Source organism: Pelobates fuscus, chromosome 5 (genome assembly GCF_036172605.1).
Source record: "Pelobates fuscus isolate aPelFus1 chromosome 5, aPelFus1.pri, whole genome shotgun sequence".
Classification (NCBI taxonomy): domain Eukaryota; kingdom Metazoa; phylum Chordata; class Amphibia; order Anura; family Pelobatidae; genus Pelobates; species Pelobates fuscus.
Window position 1 is genome coordinate 215,465,746 of NC_086321.1, and position 14,480 is coordinate 215,480,225.

At 40.4% G+C, this 14,480-nt stretch overlaps 1 protein-coding gene across 1 annotated transcript in view; it reads left to right on the plus strand.

Annotated features, from left to right (window-relative positions):
* PRUNE2 (prune homolog 2 with BCH domain) overlaps positions 1 to 14,480 on the plus strand; it is a 377,810-nt gene that overhangs the window by 330,895 nt on the left and 32,435 nt on the right. Inside the window, exons 14-17 of the mRNA XM_063456533.1 lie at positions 6,722 to 6,853; positions 8,693 to 8,779; positions 9,213 to 9,311; positions 13,916 to 13,951. Of these exons, the coding sequence (XP_063312603.1) occupies positions 6,722 to 6,853; positions 8,693 to 8,779; positions 9,213 to 9,311; positions 13,916 to 13,951 (354 nt within the window). The remainder of the gene's footprint in view (positions 1 to 6,721; positions 6,854 to 8,692; positions 8,780 to 9,212; positions 9,312 to 13,915; positions 13,952 to 14,480) is intronic.

Consider the following 14,480-nt stretch of genomic DNA (forward strand, 5'->3'; position numbering starts at 1 on the left):
AGGGGTTAGTGTTGTAGTATAAGAGCTGTTTAGGATTATTGAGTTTAGGGCTAAAGTCAGGTTAGATTTAGTATTGGGATACATGATTTGTTTTTAAGCGGAATTAAACATGTGAATAAGGTAAAGGGTTTATTTTAAGTGTTGGAGTTAGGAGGGTAAATATTTTGCGTATAACCCTTCAATGTCGTCTATAGATCAGTCATATTGATGATATTAGAGCCGCAGGAGTTGTTATACAGTGTGCATCACTAAGAGCTTACCCTGCTCCTCCTGCAAGGTATCTCCTGTGTAAGAGGCTGTTAGTGGGCAGATGGGAAATTATCCCTTCCTCTATCTGTCTAGCCTCACACACAGTGCATCAATATGCTTGACAAAGGTCCTGTTGTAGGCCAAAACGTTTCGATTTTGCTCTTATAAATCTGCCCACTGGATTGAACTTGAGTGCCTGGACCATTATTACTTTTTTGCTAATCACATTGTGAGGATTGGCCAACCTCAGGCCCGGTTGCACCCTGGGATCCAGGAGAGTGTGGTACCCATATTGTTAAATATAGCCTCACACACAGACACTGGAGGAGCTTGGAGAGCACTATAAAACTGTAACTGCATGTGTGCTATTAAGACTGACTGCACTACATAGGACACGGACCAAGGCTTTTGGTACTCTGGTAATCTCTCCCCACCAGCCTATTTAAGCTCAAAAAGCATATTATAAGTGCTGAAGAAATGTACCCGCTAGCCTCCTACTCTGCCTAATGGGAAATCTGACCCTGATGGTACTAATTACCAGAAGCCAAACACGTCAATCCCACATAGTAACACAAAAATGTATATTGGGTGTAGGACTGTTGGTGTATACCTGAAGTGAGAATGTGATAGGATGGGTAGGTGCATATATACCATTGCTGGTGAGTATGTACTATGTACTATGTTAAAAGCTACTCATCACGGTCTTTTAGAATGCAGATGGGAGGATTTTTGTTATGTATCTGGTGTGGGGAGTACCATATGCTGTTTCTACATCATTAGCAGAAGTATCTCAAGTAGTAAGTCCTGTTATTTGTTTAGCAGGTAGAAGTGGGTGGAGTTTTTATTGAGGTCTGTTATATCAGCGCATATTAATTTGGAAACATCACTATTTTATGTATGCAATGCCGGTCATATGCAAATTTAAATGGGAATTACTAGAATACCAGTGTGTGATTATGATCCTTTTAGTAGCAAGAAATATGTAGCATAACAACAGTTTCTGAGGTTTGGGCATATAAAGTGAAAATATATTAGGTAAAGCCACATGTGGGTTTGAGTCAATAGGATAGGATTAGAGGGCAGTTCCACCAGGTGTGCAACAGAGTTCCACGTTCCCCAAATCCTCTCCAGCACACCCCTACATCTGCTGCTTAAGATGTTACAGAAGTGCGGGTCCCATATACCATCTTTCTATTATATTATAAAGTAATTCTATGTGAGGTGCAATGCACCTTTTAATAGACTGCAAGAGGACCGCCATTCCTCTTCAGTAATGCTTCTCTCGCCCAAAGTGTCTTTAGGGAGCATGGCCAAAGGTAAAGTATGTGTGTGTTTAAAATCATGACAAGGTAGCATGCAATGCTCCAACAGCATATATAGGCACATAAGCGAAAAAGTTGTACAGCATCATGATCATGTGACACAGTTTTAAGTTAAAGGTAATGATCCGGACAATGACATTGGTATAACAGCGCATTAATAGAGCAGACAGGATATAACATGTCAGAGCCAGTGATAACATATCGTAGATAAAATTAGTATTATAAATAATAATAGGCTGTTCAAAACCATTAAACAGAAATATAACTAGGATGTAACTACCCGAAAACAGGTGCTGAGGACCCCTCAGGCTGTAATAACATTCTGTTGGTGTCCATCATGGTATTGGCCATTGACCCAACTTAGTGGGGAGAATTAAAAGGCAAATGGTGTCACAGAAGGCGTCACGTTCTGATGTGGTCTGGTAAGTGTCCCTGGATAGATGCAGGAAGCAGTGTATTGCCCTTAAGGGCATGAAAACGAAATGCTTGTCAGAATGTGGTGTGTCATTGTTGGGAATTACTGTGGGGGACCCTAGTAGTTACTGGTATAGTGTCCAATATCTCCTGGGCACTCCTGGGGTGGGGAGGGTAGGGCCTGGGAAGTTAGAGCATGGTTAACAGATTTACCCAGTTCATCTTTATTGGTAGTGGGGGCATCAGTTTTATGACACATACAATTTAGCAAAATTAAAGAAAACAAGATAAAATAAACTTAAATAGATAAAAGGGAGAATGTCAGCACATATACTGATATTCATAATTCAAAGCAAATATTGGAGACAATTAAAACTTGCAGATGATTGTGGAGTCCAGGGGACTGCATAAAGTCCCGGGAAAGGGATCCCTCTTGAACATACTTTGCAGCCCATGTCCACTCTTGGGCAAGGTACAAATGAGGCGATGTTCTGCACATCTCAGGTGGCTTGGGGGCCTGGTACTGTATGAGGCCCAGCTCCATAAGAAATGAGGTGGAAGCCTCTGATGTTGTGTAGTGCCGTCTTTGGTGGTGATTAAATTGTGGGACTGTCCCCATCTGTAGGTAATTTGTGCCTTCTTGAGCGCTTCCGTGACTCCTTAAACGGAGCACTTCCACTCCAAGGTGGCCCTACATAGGTCCTGTAGGAAGGTGAGTTGCAAGCCCTCGAACTCGAGTGGGGTGTTAGGTTTGTATCGCCAGCTTGTCCTGGAATGTTGGAAAGCAGAGCAGGGTGTCTTGGGAAGCTGAAGCCGGTGCCCTTGGGGACTTAGGGAGTCGATGAACACCACTAGTGAGAGCGTGTTTTGTGTGCCATTGGGGCAGTAGAGCAGAGAAGAGGCATCTGAAGAAGTGTGGTAATTCACTATCCACAACGGATTCCGCTATGCCCCTGACCTTCAGATTATTACGCCCGCGGGCATCGTCCAGTGCGTCTAGCCGTGTGTGAGGTCTGTAGACATTGGATCTGCTCTGTTGAGTCACCTTGGTGCTGTGAGAGGGTGGATATGTCTTTCTCCATCAACTCGACCCTGTCTGTGACAGCTGACATGACCACCACCTGATCTGCGCGGAAGAAGGCCCTGATGTTGACCATAAAGTCCATAATGTCGCCTTTGGTCGCCAGTGCGCCACGGTCCTCAGTCTGCACGTTAAGTGCTGGCCTTGTTGCCTCCGGTATAGGGTCAGGGGCATCCATTAAGTCCTAGGAGGAGGATGAGTAGCAGGAAATGTCATGATATACTGTATGACAGATATCCATTTGAAAATTGTCTTAAAGGGACACTATAGTCACCAGAACAACTACAGCTTAATGTAGTTGTTCTGGTGAGTATAATCATTACTTGCAGGCATTTTCAAGCAAACATTGCCTTTTTTAGTAGGCAGCACTGCTTACAGCGCTCTGCATGGAGACCCCGAATTTTCATAATAGAGATGCATTGAATCAGTGTTTGGCCCTGCCCCCATCCCACCTCCTTGCCGATTTCAGCCAATCCAATGCTTTCCCTAAGGGAATGCATTGGATTGGCTAAAAAGTGGAAATACTGATAATGTCACCAAAGAGGCTGATCTGGGGATGGGCCAGCGTCAACAGACCTGCGCCACGCTGGAAATAAGAGGAGTTTTAATTCCTTTTAAGGAGCTAAGGGGGGCAAGCCACCTCAATGGTGGATTAAACACTATAGGGTCAGGAATACATGTTTATGTTCCTGACGCTATGGTGTTCCTTTAAATGTTATGATGTTTCATGAGAACCTCTATTGGTAATAGGATATTTCTGAATAGATTGTGGTATTAAAATTGTTTGCATTTATGCATTCTCTTCAGGTAAACTGCAAAGTACAAACATTATGGCTATTTTTAACCATAAACAAATAAAAAATGCTGTAACAGCACCTGTATGTTTCACAACTCTGTGGTTTAACATCCATCTATCAGATCTATAAAAGCATTGGGTGGAAAAGTTAGGTTGGGCAAATATCACACATTGCTTTGTTTTGCTTGAAAGAATTATCTCTTCCTAAAACATATGTATCCTAGTGACAATCGACTGCTGATGCAATTTGTACACATAAATAAACTCTAACATCATTTATTAATCTAGATCACTCTTTGCCATTTGCTTTGCCTGATAGTATTCTGAAAGCTAAAGGCAAATAATGCAGCCCGTCGTTTGAAGAAAATCAAACATAACGTTGCAACAGATATAGCTTCACACCCTGTGTCAGCTAGATATTGCATATTGCTTTACAGCCGAATCATACAGAAATCAAATTCATTAGAAAGAGAGCTAATAATGTCTCCACTAAATTTCATTGTAAAATAATGCTTTCTTCTCAGCCTAAATAACAGGTTACCCAACTGATTTATCTTCAGGAGTTTATTCTTTTAATGAGGACCTCAGTCTGCTTTAAAAACTTGTTTAGCCTGTTGTATAATTAATTTGTTACAGCCAGTATGAGTCTGAATGGCATAAATCAGGCTGGCCACCACTTCTGATGATGTCAGCAGACAGCTTGTTTTTTCTGAGACAAACAGCATGCAGATCTACAGCTTCAGGCTTGAATACAGTAATATTTTGCTATATTTATGGAGGCATGAGGGGCCCAGGGGGGCTAGATGGTGGTTTTAACACTATAGGGTCAGGAATACATGTTTGTGTTCCTGACCCTATAGTGATCCTTTAACCCACCTGCTACCCTAACCATCTTCAAAATTATCTTTTATTGTGCATGCATTTACACAGCTGCATACACTCACTATATTTACAGATTAAAACACAATGCATTACAAGCAGAGCACAAATAAATCACCCTTGTTGTTGTTGGCATGGGTCTGTTTTAGGATATAATTAAAGCAATCTATTTTTTATTTATTTTTTTACTCTGAATGAAAGTGCTTGGATGACAATAAAACAATTGTTCTGCATTTAAAATACGTCAAAGGGAATTCAACAAAGCTATTTCAAGCAGCATGATTACCTTTAACCCCTTAAGGACACATGACATGTGTGACATGTCATGATTCCCTTTTATTCCAGAAGTTTGGTCCTTAAGGGGTTAACCCCTTAAGGACCAAACTTCTGGAATAAAAGGGAATCATGACGTGTCACACACGTCGTGTGTCCTTAAGGGGTTAAACCATCAAGAATATAATGCCTGAAAATATTTCGATTTATGCACAGCCTTGTATGGCTTAGTGGATAAAATGTGTGCTTGGATCAGATACTGTATAGGAGAAAGTATAGGAGAAAGTATAGGAGAAATTTTTTTTATGTATGTATTATAAATAAAAAGCGATTGGATAAAGGAACAAAGGTGACTTTATTAGATAGGATAAGGAAGTATTTTCTCCTTCTGGAATTGTTTAATCCGTTTTGAGACTAGGCCCAAGGCTTATACTGTGATCGGTTTCTTTGGCAATATGTCAAAAAGAATATCACAAAGCCTAAATATATGAGAGCATTTGTTAGTGCTACCAGAGGTTCTCATTTGACTGAGAGATTCTTTTGTTGTGCCTTTTTCCCCTGAGGAAGATGCAGCATTTCATGGGCTCCAATTTTTAGCAAAGTTCTTCCATTGAACCTAATGACATATTCTTCCCTTGCACAAAGGCAGACTTTAACTATAATTATTTCTACAAAGCTTTAAATTGAACCTTTATGGTCGTGAAAGCTTTAGTCAATAGACTCACACGCTATGATCTTCTCTGCATTTGTATTTGTAAATAAATGTGTGTCTTAATGTTCTTTTAAAGGGACACTCTAGCACCAAAACCACTTCATCGTAACATAGTGGTTTTGCAGCAAAGATCCTGTATTTTTTGTGGCAATGTAATACTCTGTTATTTCATAGAAACGTCAATATTTACATTGGGCCGTAAACACACCTCTAGTGGCTGTCAGACTGACAGTCAGTAGATTAACCTCCTGAATGAAGACTTTCAATATGTTAAAAGTGTTCCTTTGATATGTTTTAGGATCATATAAATGTCCTATGTATCACATTATGTATACAAATAATTTAAAATGCACAGAAATTATTCAGTTATAATGGATGATTAAAATGTCAGTCAAAGAAGCATCGATGCACACATTTTCAGACTATTTTTATAGTAGTTGTCTATATGTTTAATGCAGTTCTGTATTCTTGACTATTGATTTTATTTCTCTTGAAATACCCTTAAAGCCAATATAATCAACAACAATATTTTGCTAGTTTAAAAATAAAGTAAAGTATGTGGATCAAACAGAGATGTGGAATTTAAAGGCAATGTTGTCTATTCGCAGTCACCATAGACATTTCAAACCTAGATTGCTTTAAAGACTTGCTGAGCATCATCGCAGATGAAGTTTATAACATCTACGTTAGAGAGATTATTAATCACTGACCTTTGGCTTTGGCAATGCTAAATGTTGACCAGCCACTGCTAATATTAGTAGAAGGAGGAGGAAAACAGCACAGATAAATTTAATCTTTATCTTTAACAAGAACCATAAGCGGTCATTGTAGAACTTGCAAACACAAACAATGGACAAGGAAGCTGTATTTTACAGTATGCTACCAAAGTGAGTAAATATGTAATGGCCTGTAGTCTGTACAAATCCAAAATTGAGATAAGAGACTTTGTTGGTTCTCATATAGATTGCAACAATATTTTTCCCCTGTCTTGTTAGGTATGTGATAAGTACTCTGGAGCTTATGGTTGCTGAAGACTACATGATTGTCTATTTAAATGGAGCAACACCACGAAGAAAGATGCCTGGCTTAGGATGGATGAAGAAGTGTTACCAGATGATTGACAGGCGGTGAGAATCAATACTCTATTAATGCTGCTTCTCTAGCATAGTAGTTTTGACTTGAAGTATAATCATGGGATACAACGTGTAGTTTGTAAAATAATCTGATATAGTAAACTTTGTATTAATAAGGAGTGTTTCAAGTCTTATTTGTACAAGTTTGGCCTCATTGTATCAACTATTGTTTTTTCTGCTAATCATAAATAAATAAAAGTAGCAAGAGAGGTGAGAACGGACAACAGTTCAATTAGCCTGCCCTTCGGTGGGCCCTTGCTCAGATCTCAAGCTGGTTTTAGGTCAACTTGTGCCATTACAGAGAGAACATAGCTGAAGCATATCAGACTAGTCTCACCCTTACAGGCAGTCCAGATCCAAAATGCCAGCAAGATCCCTCTGCACAAGAGATACTGCAACCCCAGATGATCGTTTCAACCTTGTAAGGTATCATCGGTGAGGTATAGCCAATATCCCTCTAGGCACCGTGAGCTAAGGGTCCACGTCTGGATTGCACTTTAAAATTAACAAGAGAAATAAAAGTAGGAAGAGAGGTGAGAACGGACAACAGCTCAATTAGTCTGCCCTTCGGTGGGTGCCTGCTCAGATCTCAAGCTGGTTTTAGCTCGACTTGTGCCATTACAGAGAAAACATATCAGACTGGTCCCACCCTTACGGGCAGTCCAGATCCGAAACGCCAGCAAGTTCCCTCTGCACAAGAGATACGGCAACCCCAGACTATCGTTTCAACCTTGTAAGGTATCATCAATGAGGTATAGCCAATATCCCTCTAGGCAGAAATAAAAAGATAATTTAATGCAAGAACTGAAATGTTAACTAGAAGAAAAAAAAATCAAATTATTGCAGGCAATTAAATAAATCATTCAAATAAATCATTCAAATCTCATAAGGGAAATTTCACTTATACTATATTATAATACCCTTTATTTAGCCTCTATATTTTACAAACATGTCTCGCAAGTTCTGAAAAATACAATTAAAGGGACACTATAGTCACCAGAACAACTACAGCTTATTGAATTTGGTCTGGTGAGTATAATCATTCCCTGCAGGCATTTTCATGTAAACACTGTCTCTTCAGAAAAAAGCAGTGTTTACATTGCCCCCTAGGGCCACTCCTCAGCTCTGCATAGAGACACTGAACTTTCCTCACAGAGATGCATTGATTCAATGCATCTATATGAGGAGGTGCTGATTGGCCAAGCTGGCGTTTGGCCCCGCTCCCGTCCCAACTCCTTGCCGATTTCGGCCAATCCAATGGTTTATCTATAGGAAAGCATTAGATTGGCTGAAATAATTTAATTCTGATGATGTCAGCAAGTATGCGGACCAGTATGCGGAACCGCGCAGAGCTAAATGCTACCATCTTGGCTCTATGTCATGTTACAAAAGCTGACATTTTCTGTCATTTAAAGAAAAAACAATCCTTTGCACCTGTCATTCAACATAGCCAGGTAATTTTGCCATATGTGCAGAATAAGGCCAAAATAGCTGAACTAAAAAAGTCAGCTAGCTATTTTGGCATAACATTTGCAAACCTCTTTGAATTAACTATATTGTGATATTGTAAATATTTATATCTGTAAAAACATATAGAAAAATGACTGTTGTGCATCATCTGCATATCTCAAGTTTGACTTTGGAAAGTACACTTGAGGCACAGAAATTCAAGAAACCATGTTTCCACAACTGTTCCAGAGTTCCCAGCTTGACATACAAATGCACACAGAAAGGCATTGTGTTTCAGACACTTGCCATTGGTAACTAGATAAAAACAAATGTATATAAGAAAAAATGTGTGCAGAACTAAGCATGTGTTTATGTTTCATATAGGTTAAGGAAGAACTTAAAGTCATTCATAATTGTCCATCCCTCCTGGTTCATTCGAACAATATTGGCGGTGACAAGACCTTTTATAAGGTAATAATTATTACATTTGTTTAACCATTTAATACTAAATATTATTTGTCTCTCTCTGCTGTATGGATCATAAATGTACCCTGACAGTAGAACTATATGTTTATATTGATAAAATACAGATCTTCAGCAAGTATAGTGCTTGGCTCCAAATTTTGTCAAAACTACTAGTTCTACAGTGAACAGCACCCGTTATTTTGCGTTGTTGTGGCTCATTGAGCATCATGTTAGTTGTAGTATAAAAACACCAGAAAAGAGAGATGTTTCCTCTCAGTGTTAATAACATCACATTTGAACAGATATTAGATTTACTGTAGGTTCAAAATACTGACAATTAGCATATTTTATTAGTTAATTATTATATTGGATGGATGGATGGATGGATGATATTCAAAATTGTTTTACATAATTTAAGAAAAGTTGTTTTTCATCCTAGCTCCAAGTTCAGCAGCAAGATAAAGTATGTGTCTACATTAGCAGAGCTCAAAGAATTGATCCCAATGGACCATGTACATATCCCAGAAAGTATTATCAAGTAAGTTTATAAATATAGGTAATGACTGAAAAATAAAAAAGAGTGCACTAGAATGACTATAAGCTTAACACATTCATTTAAAAGTATGTTTTCAGATGATACAGCTCAGTGCATTTACTAGTATATACACTGATCAGTCACAACATTAAAACCACTGACAGGGAAATAAATTGATTGATATATTGTTACAATGGCACCTACCAATGGGTTGGCTATGTTAGGTAGCACGTGAACAGTCAGTTCTTGAATTACATTTACTGGAAGTGGGGAAAATGAGCAAGCGAAAAGATATGAGTGACTTTGACAAGAGTCAAATAGTGATAGCTAGATGACAGATTTAGAGCATCTCCAAAACAGCAGGTCTTGTGGGGTTGTTCCCGCTAGGCAGTGGTTGATACCTACCAAAAGTGGTGCAAAGAAGGACAACAAGTGAACTGGCGTCAGGTTCATGGACACCCAAGGCTCATTGATGCAAGTGAGAAGCAAAGCCTAGCCCACCGGTCCGATCACACAGAAATGTTACTGTAGCCAAGATTGGTGAAAAACCTAATGTTGACCATGATAGAAAAGTGTGAGAAAGGGGGCGGGGCCTGCCCGGGGAGCAGCACAGACACGCTTTCAGTAAGCTCCTGAGCCTGATTCCGTTTTTTGGCGAATCAGCGGTAAACCAAGCAATCCTGTACCCCAACTCACCCTACTTTGTAACATGAAGACAGGGGTACCGGGGGACACCAAGCATGACTCGATGCCCGCTGCGAAGCCAGTCCGGTGGCCTGAGGCATACATCATGCTGGGCCGGAGAGAGACGGCCGCTCTCCCGGCCCACCATCTACGAAGCACCCGAAGCATCGGGCCTTCCCTCCCCCCTCGGGACCGGTGGGGGTTATCCCGGTCCGCACTAGCATGCAATCCACGACCACGAAGACGACGAACACTGGCGAGAGCCAAAATCTCGTACCAATCCAACAAGCGACCGTTCACAAAATGGCGAACACAGACCTCACAGCTGAGCTACCACCCCCTCAGCCCCTACATGAACGACTGGACGCTCTGTTCCAACGCTTCTGGGAGAGGCTGGAGTGGCGGAGAACCCACCAAACCCTCAAACAGCATGAGGAGGTGAAGCAGCTAGGGGCCAAGAGGCGGCGGAGGCAGACCCTGGGCGAAGCCGGCCTACACTTACGGACGGAATGCCCATTCAGGCGGGGGCCCACCAGGAGAATCCCTCCCGTATACCGACCACAACGCAGGAGGGTCACCCGCCGCTGGCGGCGGAGAACCACCAGAACCCTTCATAGCGCCCATAACGGGAAAGACCCGGCCCCAAGAGGCTACCGAGTCTGTGGATGCAAGGTATTGGCCCCACGTGCAGCCTGGAGCTGGGGAGAAGTTTCCCGCCGCGCTCTGGTTATCAACACGCAGATTCGCCTGACAATCCGACTACAGCTCACCCCAAAAGGAATAGGGTGAATGAGAAGAATGCTAAAATCCTACCTCCCTCCACATGCCAAAGGATGCAGCACGGATAGTCGGGGAGGCTGGATATGGGAACACGCCATGGCAGAACCCATCTTCTTTACGCCCATACGAATGCTCATGTACTTACCCAAGCATACCGAGATGGACTGGCCCTCATAGCCGATTAAGACTGCAGAGACACATACCCAGTTAAGCTTTCCTCATCACACCCCCTGATATACCACAGTATAGATGCAGCACAGCGCTTATTTTCCTTTAAAGGGAACATGAGGGGGGCTATACGCAAGTTATATAGCTACCAAAAGTGTATATTATCTGATGTTGTCGCTACCCAGCCATAGAGTACACCAGGTTAGGTATGATACTTAACTAATTTGTCTGTTTCACCATAGCCATGTCTGCTTAGCAATTTTAGAGCCTAGGGTTGTTTGCCTATAGTTCCTGTTTAAACCGAGAGGCCATGTGATTAACGTATGTGACACTCAAGTGTGTCTCCAACCAACTTTTACAACTGTGACATAGGGCAGTTTACCTAGCTTGATGAGACCACCTGCTGAAAATGGTGATAATCATTCAAATGCATTTCACAGAGCAAAGAGTTTCTCTCACTTGTGAGCAGTTTACTGTCTACCCATGTGTTACCAAATGTCTGCCTGTAATAATTTAGCATGTTACTAATCGGATCTAATGTTCTATAGCTTGTATTTACAAACTAAAGTTTAACAACAAAAATTTAAAAATGAGGCATCGCAATTTTGGAATGTAACTTGATTTTGTTGATTGTTGTATCAACCCTATACTGTAAATCACTCGGACATTTCCCCCAATTTCTCTTATGTACCCCATCTTATATGCCTTTAATAAAAGAAAGATTGACAAAAAAAAAAGAAAAGTGTGAGAACACACAGTTTGTTGTGTTTGGGGCAGTGTTGCCGCAGATCGGTCAGAGTGCCTATGATGACCCCTGTCAAAAGCATTTTCAATGGGGCGTGAGCAACAGAATTAGACCGTGGAGCAATAGAAGAAGGTTGTCTGGTCTGATGAGTCACGTTTTCTTTTAGACCAGGTGGATGGCCAGGTATATGTGCATCACTTACCTGGGGAAGAGATGGCAGCAGGATGGACAGGATGGACTTTGGGCAATGTTCTGCTGGGAAACCTTGGTTCTTGACATTAACGTGGATGTTACTTTGACATGTACCACCTACCCTTCATGGCAGTGGTGTTCCCTGATGGCAGTGACAGGATAATTCACCCTGATATACTGCAAATATTTTTCAGGAATGGTTCGAGGAACATGACAAAGAGTTCAAGGTGTTGACTTTACTTCCAAATTCCCTAGATACCAATCCAATTGAGCATCTGTGGAATGTGAAGGAACAACACATCTGATCCATGGAAACCCAACCTCACAACTTGCCGGACTTAAAGGATCTCCTGCTAATATTTTGGTGCCAAATAACAAAGGACATGTTCAGAGGTCTTGTGGAGTACATGCCTCGATCCATCAGAGCTCTTCTGCGTACATGAGGGGGACCTATACACTAGTAGGCAGATGATTTGAATGTTGTGGCTGATTAGTGTACACCGTGGGATTTTAATAGATATGCACAAAGACACATGAATACTTACTTATAAAGTGGGTGTATGTTTTAAAATTAGTTACAAGGTACAGATTGTTTATAAATGCTATTTAATTTGTAATTCTGCACAGTACTGCAATTATTTCACCTTCGATAAAAATGCAGAAAGAGTGAAAAAATTAATTTTAACTTCTCTTTATGTTAACTGTCATAAGCTGTTGAGAATTATGTCCAAATTTTATAATTACGTTCTTTTAATACATCTTTAAACCTATTCATACGTTTCTGAATATGCAGTGGCAAATTCAAAGAAAATCATATGGCTTAATTAAGAGGTAAAATTCAGTAAAGGTGATGAACTAGATTTTTCATCCTCTGAACTAAGACAGATGAAATGCAGGATGTCCTTATGATACCTTCCAAATGTCTCCTTTGAGATTTACACATATTACCACCAACACTGATGTGTGCACAGGTTTTGCTGTACTTATACATCACTATGCCATCGTAGTGCCTTAATACACTGTCACAGCAAGCCTTCAGTGGAGCAGATATAGACGGGTGTATGCCATCAACACCACCATGGATCTCTCCACCTCATACACAGACAAACTCCAGATAAAGCTTAAATAGTTAAAAGTAATATAGGTTATATAAAAATGTTTATTCCAAATGAAAGCAAAAGCCCAACTTGAAAAGATTTCAAATGTTGTCACTAAAAAATTACAACCCGATTTCTCCTGGGGTGAACAAGCTATATTATGTATATATTCATAATGTTGAAACTCTGAATACCCTGTTCTGACAAAAGGCATCAAATCTCTTTAACGATATCTATGTGTGATAACCAACCTCCTGAAATCTGTATTGTCCTTATTATAAAGACCCTTTCCTCTACTATAGAAAAAACTACTTTCCTCGTGACTCATTGGATGACATCTTGTCCTTTGTACAGTCCTTTTTTTTTTTTTTTTTTTTTTTTATAAAAAGGTCACCAGACAGCTTTATGTGGTAGCCCTGTATGTAATGTAATATTTTACACTTGTGCTTAGTTACTGGTGTCCCCTTGTGAATCCATATATATTATGACATTTCATGGAATGTTTATCAAGGCAAAAGACGTGTTATTATGGGTGGAATATTGGAAATTTTGAGATATTTTATTGGTTTCTATAGTGACTTGACATTATTTAGCATTTTACCTGAAATCACCTGTTTTCACCCCAATACATTTTATCTTTGTTGGAACTTGCATTAACTACCTGGTCAGAGCCTCTATATGCCCTATACTATAGAAATGATGGAGGTATATATTAGTTATGGGTAATACTTGTCACTCTTGCTGTTATGGAGAAATTATCCAAGATGTTCAACCAGCCAGATGGCCAACAGTTTAACAGAGCTTTGTTTCACTCCATGCCCATACCATGAAATACAGGAAATAATAAAGCAACAATAAGGGATTCATTATATGTTTGTGATTGTGTCCACGTCTCCATTCATTCTCCCATACCTACACTTCACCCACTTTTCTCTCATAAGGTATGAAGAAACAAGATGTTTTCCAAGAAGTGTGAGGTAAATAAAAGCAGCCTATCTCCCCAACCTGCCACTAACAGTCCAAAGAACGCCAAATATATTTTGATGGCAGAGATCTCAACAGTAGCTTTTAGCACCTAAATATATTACTGCATTGGTACTACGTATATGGTGAAAGTGCAGAAACAGGGTTGGCAACGCTGTGCACTCCAGCTGCTCGGGCTGAAACCTTCCTTGCATGCCAAGCATGATGGTAGTTCTAGTCTATTTCAGCTGAAGTGACACAGATAGCGTAACCAGAAATGGTTTTTTTCTAATGATAAGGCTACACATCCTTATCAATGTATGTACAAAAGCACGTCTTGTCTACTGGTGAGATCAACTTCCAAAACAATAGGTAGACAAAAGCAGTTTAACAACACATACCCTTGACTTTCCTTTGGCTGCAGCTTGCATAACAATGAACGGATAGTTGGGTTTTTAAGCTTACCGTGCAAGTAAGCATGTTTTCCACTTTCCTGCCTCCCTTTTGCCTCATCCCTTCTGCTTTATCTGGATTAAAGGCATC